General features: G+C 35.4%; 3 protein-coding genes across 5 annotated transcripts in view; 1 reads left to right on the forward strand and 2 right to left on the reverse strand.

Annotated features, from left to right (window-relative positions):
• Positions 1-16723, reverse strand: part of LOC126747001 (roundabout homolog 2-like) — a 456442-nt gene that overhangs the window by 355374 nt on the left and 84345 nt on the right. The gene's annotated exons all lie outside the window — the stretch shown is intronic.
• Positions 1733-4187, forward strand: LOC126747002 (uncharacterized). The gene is made up of 2 exons (XM_050455470.1): positions 1733-2177; positions 3216-4187. The coding sequence occupies exons 1-2, from the start codon at positions 1888-1890 to the stop codon at positions 4102-4104; spliced, it is 1179 nt and encodes a 392-aa protein (XP_050311427.1). The 5' UTR covers positions 1733-1887; the 3' UTR covers positions 4105-4187.
• Positions 2240-4536, reverse strand: LOC126747003 (uncharacterized). Of its 2 annotated transcripts, none has more exons than XM_050455472.1 (2): positions 4195-4536; positions 2240-3139 (listed from the first exon to the last, which is right to left on the reverse strand). In XM_050455472.1, exons 1-2 carry the CDS (start codon positions 4325-4327, stop codon positions 2325-2327), a joined length of 948 nt encoding a protein of 315 aa, XP_050311429.1. In that variant the 5' UTR covers positions 4328-4536; the 3' UTR covers positions 2240-2324. The 2 variants fall into 2 exon arrangements, with proteins under 2 accessions (XP_050311429.1, XP_050311428.1); XM_050455471.1 differs by having other exon boundaries at positions 2240-3142; positions 4195-4531.

Here is a 16723-nt window from a genome sequence, read left to right on the forward strand (position 1 = left end):
AAGCCGTAGATGCCATTAGAACAGATTTTAAATCATACCATTGAACAACAACCAACTTGCCATCCTCCCTTTTAAACTGTTCCGAGGTTTCACGAGCCATTTTTGCCAACGTTTTGTCAGGTGTCAAGTGAACAGCTGCTGGTACACGTGACTTCATTATGGTACCAGTGCTATACAAATTCCGTTCATGGAGGTATTCAAGGAGTGGAATGGTTGTAAAATATCTGTCGTGGTAAGTATGTGATCCTGGAAGTAAAGTCTCTACCAACCGAACAACAGCAGACGGCCCAATGCCAAGATTTTTAGCTGTATTTTCCAAAAATGTATTTTTGCCTTGCTCCTTATCGCAAAAAATCTGTCTCTGGCCATAGCATCTGCAATCGCTGAAACTCTAGTTGTTTTGGCCTAATACAGTCTAATCCTTGGATACTTTAAACAGGACATTAGGCATACTACGTCAAAAAATTGTTTTATCTCATTTAACGTAAGTTTCAGAGATCCTTTTAATCCTTTTAATTCAACATACCTAGCATTTGTACAGTCACACATTGTTTGAAAAAGTTCATCATCAATATACATTGCGAGGTAGTCTTTTGCGGCCCATGTACTTCGACTTTCACAATCAGATTCAGCAGGAGAGGAATCTCCAAATTCCTGAGGTGAGAATACAGGATTTTTCTTCCAAACAGCTCTCCTTGAAGAAGTTGGAACTTCATTGGAAGTTGTTAAATTATTTTTAACGATACTAAGAGGAAGGTTGTCCTCCTCATCTTCACTGCTAGACTCAACATTTTCAGCCTCATCTTCTTGCTGGTTGTTTTCAATATCCAGATCTTCGGTTTTCCCTTCGTCGTCGGACATTCCACAGTCTGAGTCGTCCTGGATAAGATTCAAAATTTTTTCTAACTTTTCGTCGTCTTCTCCAGGCCTCAAAAACTATTTTCGGCCGAATACAGCTAAAACAAACAAAAAGACGGTAATAACAAATTGTGGTGATTAAGTCCCAATGTCTATTAAAATGGACAGGTAATGTTTAGGCAGATTAAAGAAAAAACAAAGGACCAATAAAAAAACTATTTACGTTAAATTGTTAAATAAACATTATATTTTAAATTTCTCTAAAATGAACAATGCGTACGTCATGATTCTGCCAACATAGTGCTTCGGTGCGAATCGTATTTTTTTTTATTTCTTACCAAAGAGCAATGATAATTTAACGGACATTAAAAATTATAATTATGAAAACAAAAAACATTGTAATTACATATATACTTACAATATGTCCTTTTTTCGGACCTGGACGTTTTCTAACTGCATTTAACTTAAGTCGGCCTTCAAATCCTTTTCTTTTAGCATCCATATTTTACAAGTATTTCAAAAAAAATACTAATGAAAACACAGGAACACTTTTCAGTATGTAACCACCAAAATAAAATGCAAAAAATGATCGCAACGAAACCACACGGCTACATCCCGGAACTATCACGCACTAAACAAAAAAAAACCCAAAATGCATATAGGATAGCATTATTAGGTAGTAATGCAGGTATATAATTATACTTGCATAACCTGCACCAAATTTATGTAGGCCAACCCTGAAATTACATCGGATCCCGGCGTAAGAGGGTGCCTGAAATTTTATCAACCGTTCTAAAATAAGACATTTATTACTACCGCGTCTCTCACCGCTGTCCCTCAGCTGTGTGGCTAGAAGATAGGTAGCGAAGCCTTAGGCTACGGTTATAGTGCATGCGTGTTCTGACGAACTGGCGTTCGGCCGAAAACGTCAGAATTCTTGGTCAGAACAAAAGTGGTTAGTTTGTTTGCGTATTGTGACGAACTGATTTTAATTTTTACTGGTTTTGTTGCCGTCGCAAAATATCCGTGATGGATGACGTGGACGATTATCTGTTTTTAGAAAGTCCTTTGTTAAAAATGTTGTTAATGAATGAAAGGACTATATGTATAAACGAAATGTTTGCTTCAAGGAATATTAATGGTGAATTTCACACCCTATTTGAAGAACTTTTACGCCAACCAGAAAAATTTTTCGAATACTTTAGAATGTCAATACAAACTTTCAACTATATCCTAGAGGGGATCGAAGAAAGTATAACTAAGCAATCAAACTTTCGAGAATGCATATCAGCTAGAGAAAGATTGGCCCTAACTTTGAGGTAAGTCTGTACTTAGTAATACTTACAAATACTTCCTTAGTTGATTGTCAAAGGAATAAAACTTCTTATTTCTTATCTACAAACCATATTTTTTAAATACAAAATAATACTGTTAATACATTTTGAAAAAGTTTATACGAAATCCTATTACGGTCCAGGGTTATGTGAGGAAAAAAATGTTGCTAAGTCTGTGTAGGTATTAATATTGTCATGCTCTGCGGTTTCTACACTGCTAGGTCCAGAAGGGGTAGTCAGGAGGGAACATGAAGAAGTCGGCCTAGTGTTATGCATTGGCTCTGAAGATTTATTGTAATATGAATAGTGTGAAGATGGATAGGTGTTTCCACAGCTTTTTTGTTGTTGAAAATATTGCTCATCGCAAAATACTTGCTGCAGCTTATTTCTCACGATCATTTTCCTCTCTTCTGGCACATTTTTAAGGTATGGCAACAAGCTCATCAAAAAATGATAATCAGCATCTTCTTGGTCTACTTTCTTGGTAACCGGAGCGTTTTTCTTTTTAAATTCCTCCAACTTTTTCTGTTCAATTTCCAGAAGCTTGGAAAAAGCACTTGACTTTGCAATTTTGGCACGTTTAGTCTGAGGAGTTATGTCGGGATTGTCGGGGGCTACACGCTGTGATTGTGACCGAAAGTTTTTCTCTGTTTTGGAATTACTTGATGCAATTGCGCTCAACTGTGACTCATCATCCAAGTCATCTTCACTGCTATCATCGAATTCTCCAACATCGTTTTCAAGCTCTCCGTCAGCCTCGGGTTCTGGAATACTACTTTGCATAATTCTAGGGGCGAATTGATCTTTCAGAAACAGCATAGCTGTATAATACGGCCATGTCGATTCTTTTCCTCTGCCCCCTTCTTGGCCCGATCGAGTTTCTGTGCATTTTTTAAATTCTTTGCGATAGGTGTCTCTTAGACCACGCCACTTATTTTTGACAGTTTCTACTGAAATAAAAAAAAATTTAATAGAAGATGTTCACTTTAAAATTTTATTATTATCATATTATATTTTTTTTAGGTATCTATCTACGGGGATGTCTTTTAGGGCACTCAGTTTTTCATATAGAATTTCCCATAGTGCAATACGATTAATTGTTTATGAAACATGTCTATCAATATGGAATAGCTTTCGGGAAAAACACATGCCTATGCCTACTACAGAACATTTAAAAGCTATAGCAAAAGACTTTTTCACAAAATGGAATTTTCCTAACTGCGTTGGCTGCATTGACGGAAAACATATCAGAATTAAATGCCCACAAAATTCAGGATCGTTATATTATAATTACAAACAGTATTTTTCAATAGTGTTACAAGGAATATCGGATGCCAGTTATAGATTTGTGACTGTAGATGTGGGAGCTTACGGAAAGCAAAGCGATGGAGGCATATTTTCGCTTTCGAACGTTTATAAACATTTAGAGCAAAATACGTTTAATATCCCAGATAACGACTATATACCATCAACAAAAATTATGGCGCCCTTTGTACTATTAGGTGACGACGCTTATCCGTTGAAGTCGTATTTGTTAAAACCATATTCAAAACAGAATCTTTCCCGTGAAGAACGGATATTCAACTACAGATTGTCTAGAGCTCGGCGCTGTATTGAATGTGCGTTTGGGATATTAGTTAGTAAATGGAGATTTTTAAAAACAGAACTTCAGATGTATCCTGAAAAAGTTGACATTCTAGTGAAAAGTGCAACCTTATTGCATAATGTAATTATCGACATGGAAGGAGTCCCAGTACTGACACAAGAACAACATGGTCTCAATAAAAAGACATCTGTTTCAAGGCGATACAATCGCTACGGGGCAACAGCGGCTCAAGTAAGAGACATTTATAAAAATTACTTTTGGAGCCCAGCAGGGGCGGTGCAGTTTCAGTATAACATTTTTAATTAATAATTAAACCTAAATTCCTAAACTCATTTCTAATTTAATGTAAGTACTATGGAATATATGTAATATTAATGTACCTAATGTAATACTTACGACTTGTATTCATTTCCTGTGCAATCTTTTCCCATTTTTGTCGAGATTGATCTCTATTATGGTAACTTTTGTCCTTCATGTCCCATAAACTTTTGTTTTCAAGAACTAAACTAATTAATTTATCCACGTCCATACTTTTACAATTCAAATTCGCATTTACATTCGTCCGAAAAAACAAAATTATTTGAAAGATCTATTCTTCTGACGAATTCGTGCGGGTTCGGCCGAACAATTCGCTCCTAACGTAACCACTATAGTTTGCTGCTGTTTATTTGTTTGTTCGCGCGTGTTCTGACGAGTTCGTCCGAACGCCAGTTCGTCAGAACACGCATGCACTATAACCGTAGCCTTAACAATTAGAAACCAAAGATCATTCCTTTAAGCGAGACTCACGTAACTCCCGATATTGAGTCATGTGAGCTGGTCATAGATGGGTATAAATTAGAGCAATGTATGTACAAGTAATAACAGAAGAACAGGAGGGATCTTAGCATTAATTAGGCGTGATATTAAATATAGAATTAGAAAAGTAGTATGTGTTGAAAGTTATGTCTGGTTACTGTCTTATGAAATGTCTGTGTCTCGTGATAAGTATTTGTGTTCTGTTTTATATCATCGACCTAACAAAGATGATGCTAAATTTTTAGAGTTTTTTTATCAATACCTAGATGAAGTTAGTGACTTTAATGGAACAAATGTAATTGACATAATATTTAGAAATGGATTTTCACAGATAGTCATAACACCAACTAGAACCGTTTCTGCTAGCCAAACTTTAATTGATTTTATAATTAGATTTAGGTGTTGTCACTTGGGTAGTAAGTCTGAGTAACAGGTTTTTTGTCAAATAACTCAGTTTCTGTTAATCTATTGAAAAATTCCTAGGAAGTAAACTTATAGTAAATTATAATGTTCTGTTGTATAAAAATGTTCCTAGGATTTTTTTATTAAATCCAATAGTTTTCGAAAAATTTCTCACTGGGACTCTTTTCTAAATAAATCGATTTGTGTTAATGTTAACAAAAAATTCTTAAAAAATAAAGTTGTAAATTAGATCCTGCTGTACAAAAATGTTCTTAAGAACATTTTATGTAAGCAATACAATTTTCGAGAAATTTTTGAAATTTAGGCGTTGTTACTTGGGTAATAGGTCTGACCAGGAAGTTATTGTCAAAAAAAAACAGTTCCCGTAAATCCCGTAATGTTTTTTTTAATTGTCTGACGTGAAGCAAAATTCAAACTGTCATATTTTACTTTAAAAGTTGAATTACTGTTCCAAGGAAGGTCTGCTGACGTGAAACAAATTTCCAATGATGCTTAATGTCCATGTATGCTTAATGTTGCAAGAATAACACAACCTGGTGGTTAATAAAACCCCACATGGAGAAATTCATGGATATTATATCAGACGATCTCGCAGGCCAACTTATAGGACCGTTATTACCAATCCAACGATGTGGTTTAAAATTGTTCAGAAACCTTGTACAACGCCGATCTCAATGTGCAAAATTCTTTTAAGATTCTGTCCATAACAACGAAGACTTCAACTACTGAAAAGAAGAAGAAGAAGAAGAAAATGATGATGACGAAGAAGGAAAAGAAGACGTGCAAGATAAAATACAGTAGTTGTATGTAAAACAAAAATAAATAATTTCTTCCAGGCAGTAGAGGTTATAAAAGGGAAAGACTAAAAGAAATGTAGGCTGTAGTAACTCGACTGTCTGCAATTAAATGCTAATTTCTTTAAGGTACTTAAAGAAGAAGAAGAGGAAGAAGATGAAAAAGAAGAAGTTCAAATATATTATATACAATATATACAAAATAAATATATAGGGGAGAGGTCCCTATTTTCGACCGGCTCTTAAATTGGACCATCGCCTTTATTCGAATAAAAACTGAGCCAGGCGCCATTTGTTGGCCGATAGATCTAGCTTATATATTTGCTAGCCGCAGCCCGAAACAAGAGATCTGTACAGTTCGGATAATTCGGGAAATGACATGTGTTATGTTTTCGTGCTGGCTGATGTAATTTTGCTGTTAGCTTCTTAGGGCTTTATTTTTTTTACTGGTAAGTAACTTTGTCATCTGTCTATGTATATATTTTAAACATGTTGTCACCTATTATTTCGCCTAATAGTTTACCTGTTTTTCACAACAAAACCGTTTTAAAAACAGCTATTTTATCTTAAATTGAACCACTTAATAATTCTTATTTAGGGCCGGTCCAAATTAAGCAACTTTTTTTTTCTTCAAGGTAAATATGTCACAACGTGGAAAATATGGATAATGGAACGAGGAAGATATAAAACGAGCTTTAATTGCCCATCAAAATGGAGGTATAGGTTTAAACGAAATAGCGAGAAGGTATAAAATACCGAAGGCAACTTTAAAACGCAGAATTGGCGACAAAAACAAACATGTTCATGGAAGTGAAAAAAAAATTGGACGAGCCGCAGATCTTCCACCAGAAATTGAGGAAGAGATAGAAAAGCATGTTCTAGAGCTTGAAAGAAGGCTGTTTGGAATCATTCGTAGTGATTTAAGGAAACTCGCATACGATGTCGCCGAATCGAATGGAATTCTGCACAGGTTTAAAAATGGACGAGCGGGCAAAAAGTGGTATTATTGTTTTATGTCTAGACACAAAGAGCTATCGCTTCGCCAGCCGGAGGCAACTTCAGCGGCGAGGGCTGTAGGGTTCAGCAAGAAAAAAGTTAAGCTTTTTTTAATTGCCTTACTGCTCTTTACGATAAACATAAGTTTGGTCCGTCGGAGATATATAATGTCGATGAGACCGACCTTTCTACAGTCCAGAGACCGCAAAAAATAATTGGACAGAAGGGTAAGCATCAAACAGGATCTCTTACAAGCGGAGAAAGTGGAGTAAACACGACATGTGTTTGCTGCATTAACGCTGCTGGTATGTAGGTCCCACCAATGCTTAAATTCAAGCAAATAAGATTCAAAGATGAACTCAAAGAAGGCGCACCTCTAGAAACTGAACAGAACAGAATTTGCTTGCTCAGAATCGGGCTGGATAACGAGTAAATTATTCACAAATACTGGGAGAAGCATATGCAAAAGCTGCATCACTGGGAAATGCTATAAGCGGATTTGCGAAATGCAGCATATGGCCTTTAGATCAAAATGTGTTTGATGACAGTGATTTCGTTGCCTTTCCATTGTGAACATCGAGCCTACAAATGCGCCAAAAGACAACATTACCTCTTCAGTAAACGAAATGTCCCAGAGAACTTCTACTAACATCAACAGCCTATCCCAACATGCCTCCACATCCTCAGATATATCGGTAGAGCTCTCACGCTCCAAGCCATCGCCATCGCCCCAAAAAAGAAAATCCATTTCTGAAATATCTTCTCTACCAATTTTAAAGCGAAAATCGCGCACAGCAGCTTCCAGTTCTACGACAATAATAACTAGTAGCCCCTACAAGGATGCCCTTGAAGAAAAACAACATAAGAAAGTGGCACCTCCTCAAATCGTTAAAAAGGTATTTTCTTCTTCAAAGCCGACCTTCAAGGGACAGTTCTAAATCTGATAAGGGAAAACGCCGTCTGCCGCAAAAGTCATCAAGTGAATCGGAATCGGAAGACGAAGAGTGCCTTGGCCTCGTTTGCCTATCTCCATTTTTGCAATCTGGTCCAGGGGAAGAGTGGATACGCTGTGTTTTGTGCAAGAAGTGGGCACAATTAAAGTGCACCACTGGTCGCAATACTGAGTTCTATGAATGTATAAATTGCGAGTCTGACAGTGACTGATTTTTTTCTTTTATACACCCAATATTTTAGGCTTATATGTATATTAGTAAATTAATCTCAGAATTACATTTAGTTTTGTACTGTATTTGAATAGTTTAATAAGCGTATTTTCATTAAAAATAAAAAAACATAGACATGGTTTAATTTAGGGAACTTGCGGTTCAAAATAGGAAACCAGTATCCTAAATTGTACCAATGACTCTATTTTGATTTGTTTTTTTTTGCTAACCACAGGAACAGGTTTTAGCCTGTTTTGTAAGCTCTATACATTTATAACAGTCCTAAAGTCATGTACAATTTTTTTGTTACAATTTGATTCACAAAATTTCATTTTATAGAGGTATTTTGTTAGGTGGTCCAATATAGGGACCTTTCCCCTAGTAATAAAAGTTCTTCAAGGAAATTCAGGTCAACAAGAAGAAAGACTAGAAGAGCTGTAAGCTGTAGTAACTCAACTGCCTGTAAGGAAATTCATTAATTTCATTAAGGCACTTAAGGAAGAAGAAAAAGAGGGGCAAGAAAAAGAGCAAAATTAAGGAATTGTCGTATTTTTGTTTAAAAATCAATAATTTCTTCCAGGCAGTTGAGGTCATTAAGGAGAAAGACTAGAAAGGAAGAAGAATTTATATGTTGCCAATTCTTGTTTTCGAGAAGTTTCGGGTAGTAGATTTCACCAGCAGGTTATCGTGAAATAACTTAGTTTCAGTTAATGCTAATACAAAATTCCTAAAGAACGAACTTGTAGATTTTACCTTTTATTTTAGTTTTTTACCTTTTATAAAAAATTGTAGATTAGATCCTGTTGTACAAAAACGTTCCTAACATTTTTTTTTGGTAACCTGACAGCTTTAGCAAAATTATTGAATTAAGGTGTTGTTAAATAACTTAGTTTCTATTAATCTATTGGAAAATTCCTAGGCAGTAAACTTATCTCATTACTATATCTCATGTATGATTAATGTTGCAAGAATAACACACTATACAGAATCAGATAGTACTTTGGTCTCTTTTCTCACGTTAAAAATATGCATTTAAACCAGAGACAAATCAAACGAAGAAATTGGCTTTATCTCATTAACCGTTTCCGGGAGGAAAACATTTTCCTCGATTTTCTCTTATTTTCCTACTGCGGAGCGGAGTTTTCATCGTGACGGTAACGGGTCGCGTACCGACCGCATCCATTAATCATCTTGCCAGGAAAGTCGTATATAAACCGGGATTTTACGAAATGTACACGCGTGTACACCTTTAATTTCGCGGTCCAGAAATAGCGTCGACGTATGTATGTGCGGTTTGTACGGTCCATTTCGGTTTATTATACGTTTATTTTTATGGGGTGTACAAATGACGTTCTTTATCCTTTACCGACCATGCATTTAAAATTGTACTGAGGTAGAATAAAATTATGCTCCATTTGAATTTGAAAATTAGTGCGAGGCTTCTGGCCACGTACAGGTCTACTTGTCCATTTTTAGTCACATAACTCACCCTACATATCACTTAGGATTAAGGGTAATAACTCATTGTAAAGTTGAAAGATACAGCTTAAAAACGGTGTAAAAAATGTGTCTAAACATTTTCTTTTGTAATTTGAATAAAATTAAGTAACTTGAAATTTATTTACACTTTTTTTAAAATTTAAAACGGGACTTGGGTCTAGTTTTAACCACATAACTCACCTTGTGTAATTTTAAAGGTAAAAAATGCGACTTAAAAACGGTATAAAAAATGTGTCTGTACATTTTTTTTATAATAAAAAAATATGATTAACTCGAATTTAATATACAATTAAAAAAAATTGAAAACAGGACTTGTGTCCATTTTTGGTCACGTAATTCATGCTGAATATCATTTAGAATTAAGTTTGTTACATCATTTTAAAGTTGAAAAACGAGGCTTGAAATTTATGTAAAAAAATTATCTTAATATTTTCTTTTGTTATTAAAAAAAGATTAATTAACTTATATTTATATTTTAAAAAAAAATTAAAAGCCCAACCACTCGTGTTTGTTCTTAAGCACATAATTCACCCTATATATCACATAGGATTAGGTGTAATAACCCATTTTATAGTCAAAAGACGAGGCTTAAAAATAGTGTAAAAACGTTTCTCTGAATATTTTGTAATAAAAAAAAATAGTTAACTTAAAATTAATATACAACTTTTTCAAGACTTAATGTCGAGAACGGTGTCCATTCTTAGTCACATAATTTACCCTGTATATCATTTAGGTTTAAGTGTGATACCTTATTTTTAAGCTAAAAGATGAGGCTTGAAACCAGCGTAAAAAAATATTTAAAAATTTTCTTGTTTAATTAAAAAAAAAATAATTAACTTGATATGTATTTAAGATTTTTTAAAATTAAAAGCCTCGACTGTGTCACATAATTTATTCGGTATTTAACGTAGGATTAAGTGTGATACCTAATTTTAAAGTTGAAAGAGGATCCTCGATCTGAAAACTTTTCTTTCGTTTTTGAATTGAAAAAAAATATTTAATTTAAAATCTAATTACCATGAGACTTGTATCGATCCTTAGTTACATACGTCACTCTTTATATCACTTAAGATTAAGTGTGATACCGCATTTTAAAGTCGATTATTGAGGATTGAAAAGGCCGTAAAAAAGTTGTTTTAATATTAATTTGAGATAAATATACAATTTTTTAAAAGTTTGAACATGACGCTTAATAACGGTGTGAACAAATTTGACCGAATATTTCCTTTTGTAATCAACAAAAACAATTAACTTAATTTTTTAAATTAAGAACTTGTGCTTTCTTAGTGACATAACTCACTTTGTATATTACTCAAAATTACCTATGATACCTCATTTTAAACCTGAAAGCCGAGGCTTGAAACTGGAGTAAAAAAATATATTTTGTATTTACTCTTATAATTAAAAAAATGCATTAACTTATTTACATTTGTTACAAATTTTTTTTAAATTTCAATTCGGTATTTGTGTCCATTCTTCGATAGATAATTCACCGTACATATCACTTAGAATTAAGTGTGATACGTCATTTTAAAGTTGAAAGATGAGGCATGAAATTCGAAAAAAAAAAATCATTCAAGAATTTTTCTTGTAATTGAAAACCACATGAAATTTATTTACAACTTTTAAAAATTTAGAAGCCGGAACTTACGTCCAATCTTAGTCGCATAATTAAACTTGTGTATCATCTAGGAATAAGTGTGATACGTTATTTTAAAGCTTAAAAATAAGGTTTTAAAATAGTGTGAAATAATTTATATGAATAATTTTTCTCTAATTAAAAAAAAATATTATTTTAAAATAAATATACTTTTCATTTGTTAATTTAAAGCCGAGACTTGTGTCAATTCTTAGTCACATAACTCACCCTAAATATCACTTAGGAATAAATGTGATACATGATTTTAAAAATTAGTGTAAAAAAATTTGTTTAACTAGCATTTCAAAAAAGAATAATTTCCTTGAAATTAATATAATTTTTTTTTCCAACTTTAGTGCTGGGACTTGTGTTGATTCTTAAACTAGTGTATAAAAATTTGTCTGAGTATTTCCTCTTGTAATTAAAAAGAATTAATTAACTTGAAATTAATATACAATATTTTAAAAGTTTAAATCCGAAACTTGTGACAATTCTTAGCCACATAACTCTCCTTGTGTATGACTTAGGATTAAGTGTGATACCTCATATTAAAGTTAAAATATGAGACCTTAACTTAGTGCAAAACAATTTGCGTGACTGTTTTTTTTGTAATAAAAATAATAATTGACTTAAAAATTTATTTAGAATTTTTTTTTAATTAAGATTTTTTGAATTAATTTGAATTTAATATAGAATTAAAAAAAAATAAAACCGGGACTTATGTCTATTCTTAGTCACATAATTCACTCTATAAATCACTTAGGACTAAGTGTGATATCTCGATTTAAACTTAAAAGATGAGGCTTGACATTAGTATAGAAAAATTTGTCTGAATATTTTCTTTTATTATTAAAAAAAAATAATAAACTTGAAATTTATTTACAGTTTTTTTTTAATTTAAATTGGCGACTTGTTCCATTTTGAGCCACATAACTCATTTTGTATATCACTTAGTATTATGTGTGATACTTCATTTTAAAGTCGAAAGATAAGGCTTTAAAACGGTGTAAAAGAATTTGTGTGAATATTATTTATTGTTATTACAAAAAAATTAAATAACTTGAAATTAATATGCAATTTTAAAGGCGGGATTTGGGCCCATGCTTAAACATATATCGTCCTGTATATCATTTAGGATTAAGTGTGATGCCTCATTTTAAAACTGAAAAATGATAATAAAACTTAAAAATAGTGTAACAAAAATTGTTTTTTAATTTTAAAAAAATTGTGTCAAATTATATGCATTTTTTTTTAAATTTTTATTGCCGGGACTGTTGTCCACTCTAAGGATCATAATTCACTCTGTATGTCACTAAAGAATTAGTATAATACCTGATTTTAAAATTGTAAAAGAGGCTTAAAAATAGTGTAAAAAATTGTTTGAGTATTTGCTTTAAAAAATACATTGAAATTAATATAAATTTTTTGTTTAATTTAAAACCACGCATAAAATGGATGTAGTTACATACACCTTATACGTGGCCAGAGGGTGTCTTAGCCTTCTTTAAAAATAAAGAGAAAAAAGTCATTTGCATTCGAGGGCAGCTGCTGTCCCCTCAGACCGAGACCCGCCAATGCCAAAAATGCCTGTGGAACAGTAACACGGAAAAGCACCGTGACACTACGCGTCGGCTCCTTCGCAGGGCTGAGTTTGCACGCACTAAGTTTGCCAATGACTGGAATGCGTTCCACGTAGCTCAAAGGCAATACAAAAAGACACTCGGGGACTCCAAAAGACAGTGCTGGAGGCGGTTTGACGATGACGTGTGCAAAGTACTATCCAAGGAACCTGGAACTAAATTGGGGTCGCTGTCACTTCCAGATGGCGGATTTACTACCAATGAGCGGGAGTCACTGGAGGTCATGCTGCGCACTCACTTCTCAGACTCCAACTCATCTCGCGATCCTCTTAGCTGTTCTCGGGCTCCGATTCGCTTAGAGTTCGAGACTGCTAGAAGAATAATCACCTACGAGAGGGTGAAATGGGCAATCAAGACATTCCCCCATTGACGACTTTCATTGCGTCAAGTGAAAGTTGTCTTCATTCCGAAACCCGGAAAAAGCGATTTTACAGATCCCAAATCGTACCGACCTATCAGCCTTACCAGCTTTATGCTGAAGGCAATGGAGAGGCTGATTGATCGGTACCTTAAGGAAAGCATCCTGGTCAACAAACCACTGCATGTGCACCAATACGCCAATATCAGGCGGGCAAATCTACTGACCTGGCCCAACACCACCTCATGAGGAAGGTCAAGTTAGATCCCAAACTCTCCTGGCATGATGAAGAAGGCCACCTGCTCGCTATGGGCCTGCAGGCGGGCTTTCGGCAATACCTGGGGTCTGTCTCCTAAGATCCTCCACTGGATCTACTCGTACATTGTAAGACCTCTTCTCACATACGGGGCTATCGTTTGGTGGCCATGTACGGAGAAAGCGAAAATTCGTGCTCAACTGGACAGAGTCCAACGTCTTGCATGTCTCAGCATAACGGGTTCCATGCGGATGGCGCCAACTAGAGCGCTTGAGACTTTGCTGAGCCTTCCGCCTCTGGACCTCGTTGTGCAATTCGAGGCAATGAGGACTGCGTACGGGCTATACGTCCTCGGCGAACTACGTGCTGGCGAGACCGGTCACGCAAAAATTTGGTCACGGGCCATACAGGATGTCCTCTCCTTCTGATGGGCAGTGACTGTGGACTGCGAGGGATTCGTGACGCACATTGCAGGCAGAGAGGAGTGGCAGCATTCCAACAGACCTGCATTGCTGAATAGGGGGACCATCTGGTACACAGATGGCTCCAAAATGAATAATGCTGGATCAGGGCTTTGTGGTGGGATCCCACATACCAGTACAGACAAATCAGATGCGGTGACTGTTGTTCGGCATGGTAGTATACGACTATTTAACTCCGAAATGGCGCAATTACCTGAAGTAGACGAGTTACCTCCACAAAAATTATGTTTGAGAGCAAACGAACATGTGGAAATATCACCAAACCATGTGGGCGTTATTCAGTGCAACTCCAATACGGACTATACCGAAGATATTTTTGAATATTCGCAAGTGGTATGAACCAACGAGAGAGTGCGTAGTACCAAGCTGTGTGACTTCCTCTTTGGACGCTAGACTTCCTCTACTTAACTTGTCAGAAAATACTATAACTGTGAACCAAGGACATATTATAGCACGTGGTGTTCCATGCTCTGAACATAATGTAGGGGTAAGTGTCAATAAAATTGATAATGTAAGTTTGCCAAAATTTTCATTACATGATATTAAATGTAACGTATCTAAAAACTTATCGCATGCTGATTTAAATAAGCTTCTGTTATTGGTCAATAAATACAGAGACTGTTTTGCACAAAATATTAATGAACTAAGTGAAATTAAAAATTCTAAAATGACTATAAATCTTTCGGATGATAAACCTGTAACGTAGAGGCCTTATCGTCTCTCTTTTAACGAAAGGGAAAAAGTACGCGACATTGTTAACGGACTGTTAAGTGCTAAAATTATTCAAGAATCGGATTCACCTTATGCCAGTCCAATTGTCCTGGTTAAAAAGAAAAGTGGTGAAACAAGGATGTGTGTGGATTATCGGGCATTAAATGTTAAGACGATTAGAGACTGTTATCCACTTCCCCGGATCGATGAACACTTAGAAAGGTTGAAGGAATGCAGGTACTTTACTACACTTAATATGGCTAGTGGGTATCATCAGATCAAAATGACAGAGGAATCTAGACAGAAAACGGCTTTCGTAACCCTACTTAAAAGCAGGGTCAATAAGAATCGGCGGTACTCTTCTCCAGCCAAAATCGAGGCCGAAATATGAATGTTTACGTTACTCTGGCAGTGTTATGCTATTTAAGATATTTTGAAGGTTTGGGTCTGAAAGATGATAAAAAAAGAAAAATAAGTGAGTCTATCGGCTCATTTAGAGGAAGATAGTCTTTAGTCACCTTTTGTACGTTGAATTGAATAAGTCGTTTACTCGAACGGAATATTGATTTATCCCGAATAAATATATTTTACGGGTCGTAACAGTAAAAAAACTAAATTAAGGCCTAATTAAAGTCTAATTAAAGATGTACAATTTTCGCAATTTTTTCACAACGACCCTATACATTAACATGGACTACTTAACCCCCGCGACAAGTTCACAAATCAACCCTTAATGGACCCGAATGTCAAGAGCACATCTCGCCACTCCGCATCGCATACGGGACAATTGTTATCGGGAACGGTGCTAGTGACATCTCGCTCACTCCAACAATAAATTTGTTTATTTCAATTTTATATTTGAACGAATATTCGACATCCGGTGTAGTGGAATTGGCACGAAAACTGGCCCTCATTAACCCGCTTGTCTGTCAATAGAGCTGTCAAAAAGAGAGAGAGAGCGAGAAAAATGATACCAGAAGATGAAGAAGCAAAATAGTCGATTTGTTATACGTTCCACGTTTAGCCTAAATAACGATTAAAATTACGGCGAATGTTCCGCAGATGTGCGATGTTGATTTACGCCATCGCGATGTTTATTTGTGTGACAAAGATCGCGAGTGTGTTTTACTTGTCTCGGTAAAATTACATTTTGGCATCGAGATATTATACAAAAGAGTCGTTGTGACGTAGAAGCTAATGAATAAAATATAAAAAAATGTATCATAGCCCAATAAATTGAGAGATATGCATGTCCAATGAGACAACAAGAACGTAACGGTTAGTTGGTGCAGACAAGACACGGCCTTATCCGTGTTGACTGATCAAAAGCAGACCATCGCGTGGGTGGAAGGGGGATGGAAACATAATTTTACGGGGTGCCACAAGTGCACTGTCACCGTTTCCATGTCGCGTTATTATACATCACACGCCCCATCGTGTACTTGGGGGTCTGTCAAATGATATTAAACACGAGGTTAGGGGCAAACTAGTTTTCAACTTTTTTCTGTAACATAAAATTGGGCAATGCATAATTTAACAAGTCATGATGCACCTTTTGCTAAATTTTGTTTCAATTTAAAAGCCTGGATATTTACTTGTATATATATATTTATCGATGTGGATCGCGAACGAGCCACTCTGGCAGGGAACAAGTAATTTGTCCAGGTTTAATCATCCGGAAACGCCATAGAGGTCCAGAACGGTGGAACGGGAGAGATCAGGGAAGATGGATCGACAAAGGCTCTGTCGCCCGCAAGGTAAACTTTATGGGTTTACAATGGTCGTTAAAGGGAATTATCCTGTACGGGATAATGGAAGTTGTTGTTTCCCTAGGGATGAATAACTACTGAAAAAAAGATGTGTACAATGCTGTGAGCAATTTCGCTTTTCGAGGATAACTAATAGTTTATTTTAATGTTTCTCAAAGGTTTAAAAGTCGCATCCCTTTTGATTTGTAAGGTATGGCCCTATAAATGTCATCATGATATTAGACCTCTATTTCTACTAAACGTACATCCAAAGGCACATCGATCAATAACACCCTTATTTTTGTTGTATTTAGTTTCCTACAGGGGTATCGATAAAGCTTTGGGGTGGCGGTATAGTTTCGCAGTTGGCCCCATGGGGGTTATCGACACCCCGGGGCATAAATTTAGCTTTTAACA

Source organism: Anthonomus grandis, chromosome 18 (genome assembly GCF_022605725.1).
Source record: "Anthonomus grandis grandis chromosome 18, icAntGran1.3, whole genome shotgun sequence".
Lineage (NCBI taxonomy): Eukaryota > Metazoa > Arthropoda > Insecta > Coleoptera > Curculionidae > Anthonomus > Anthonomus grandis.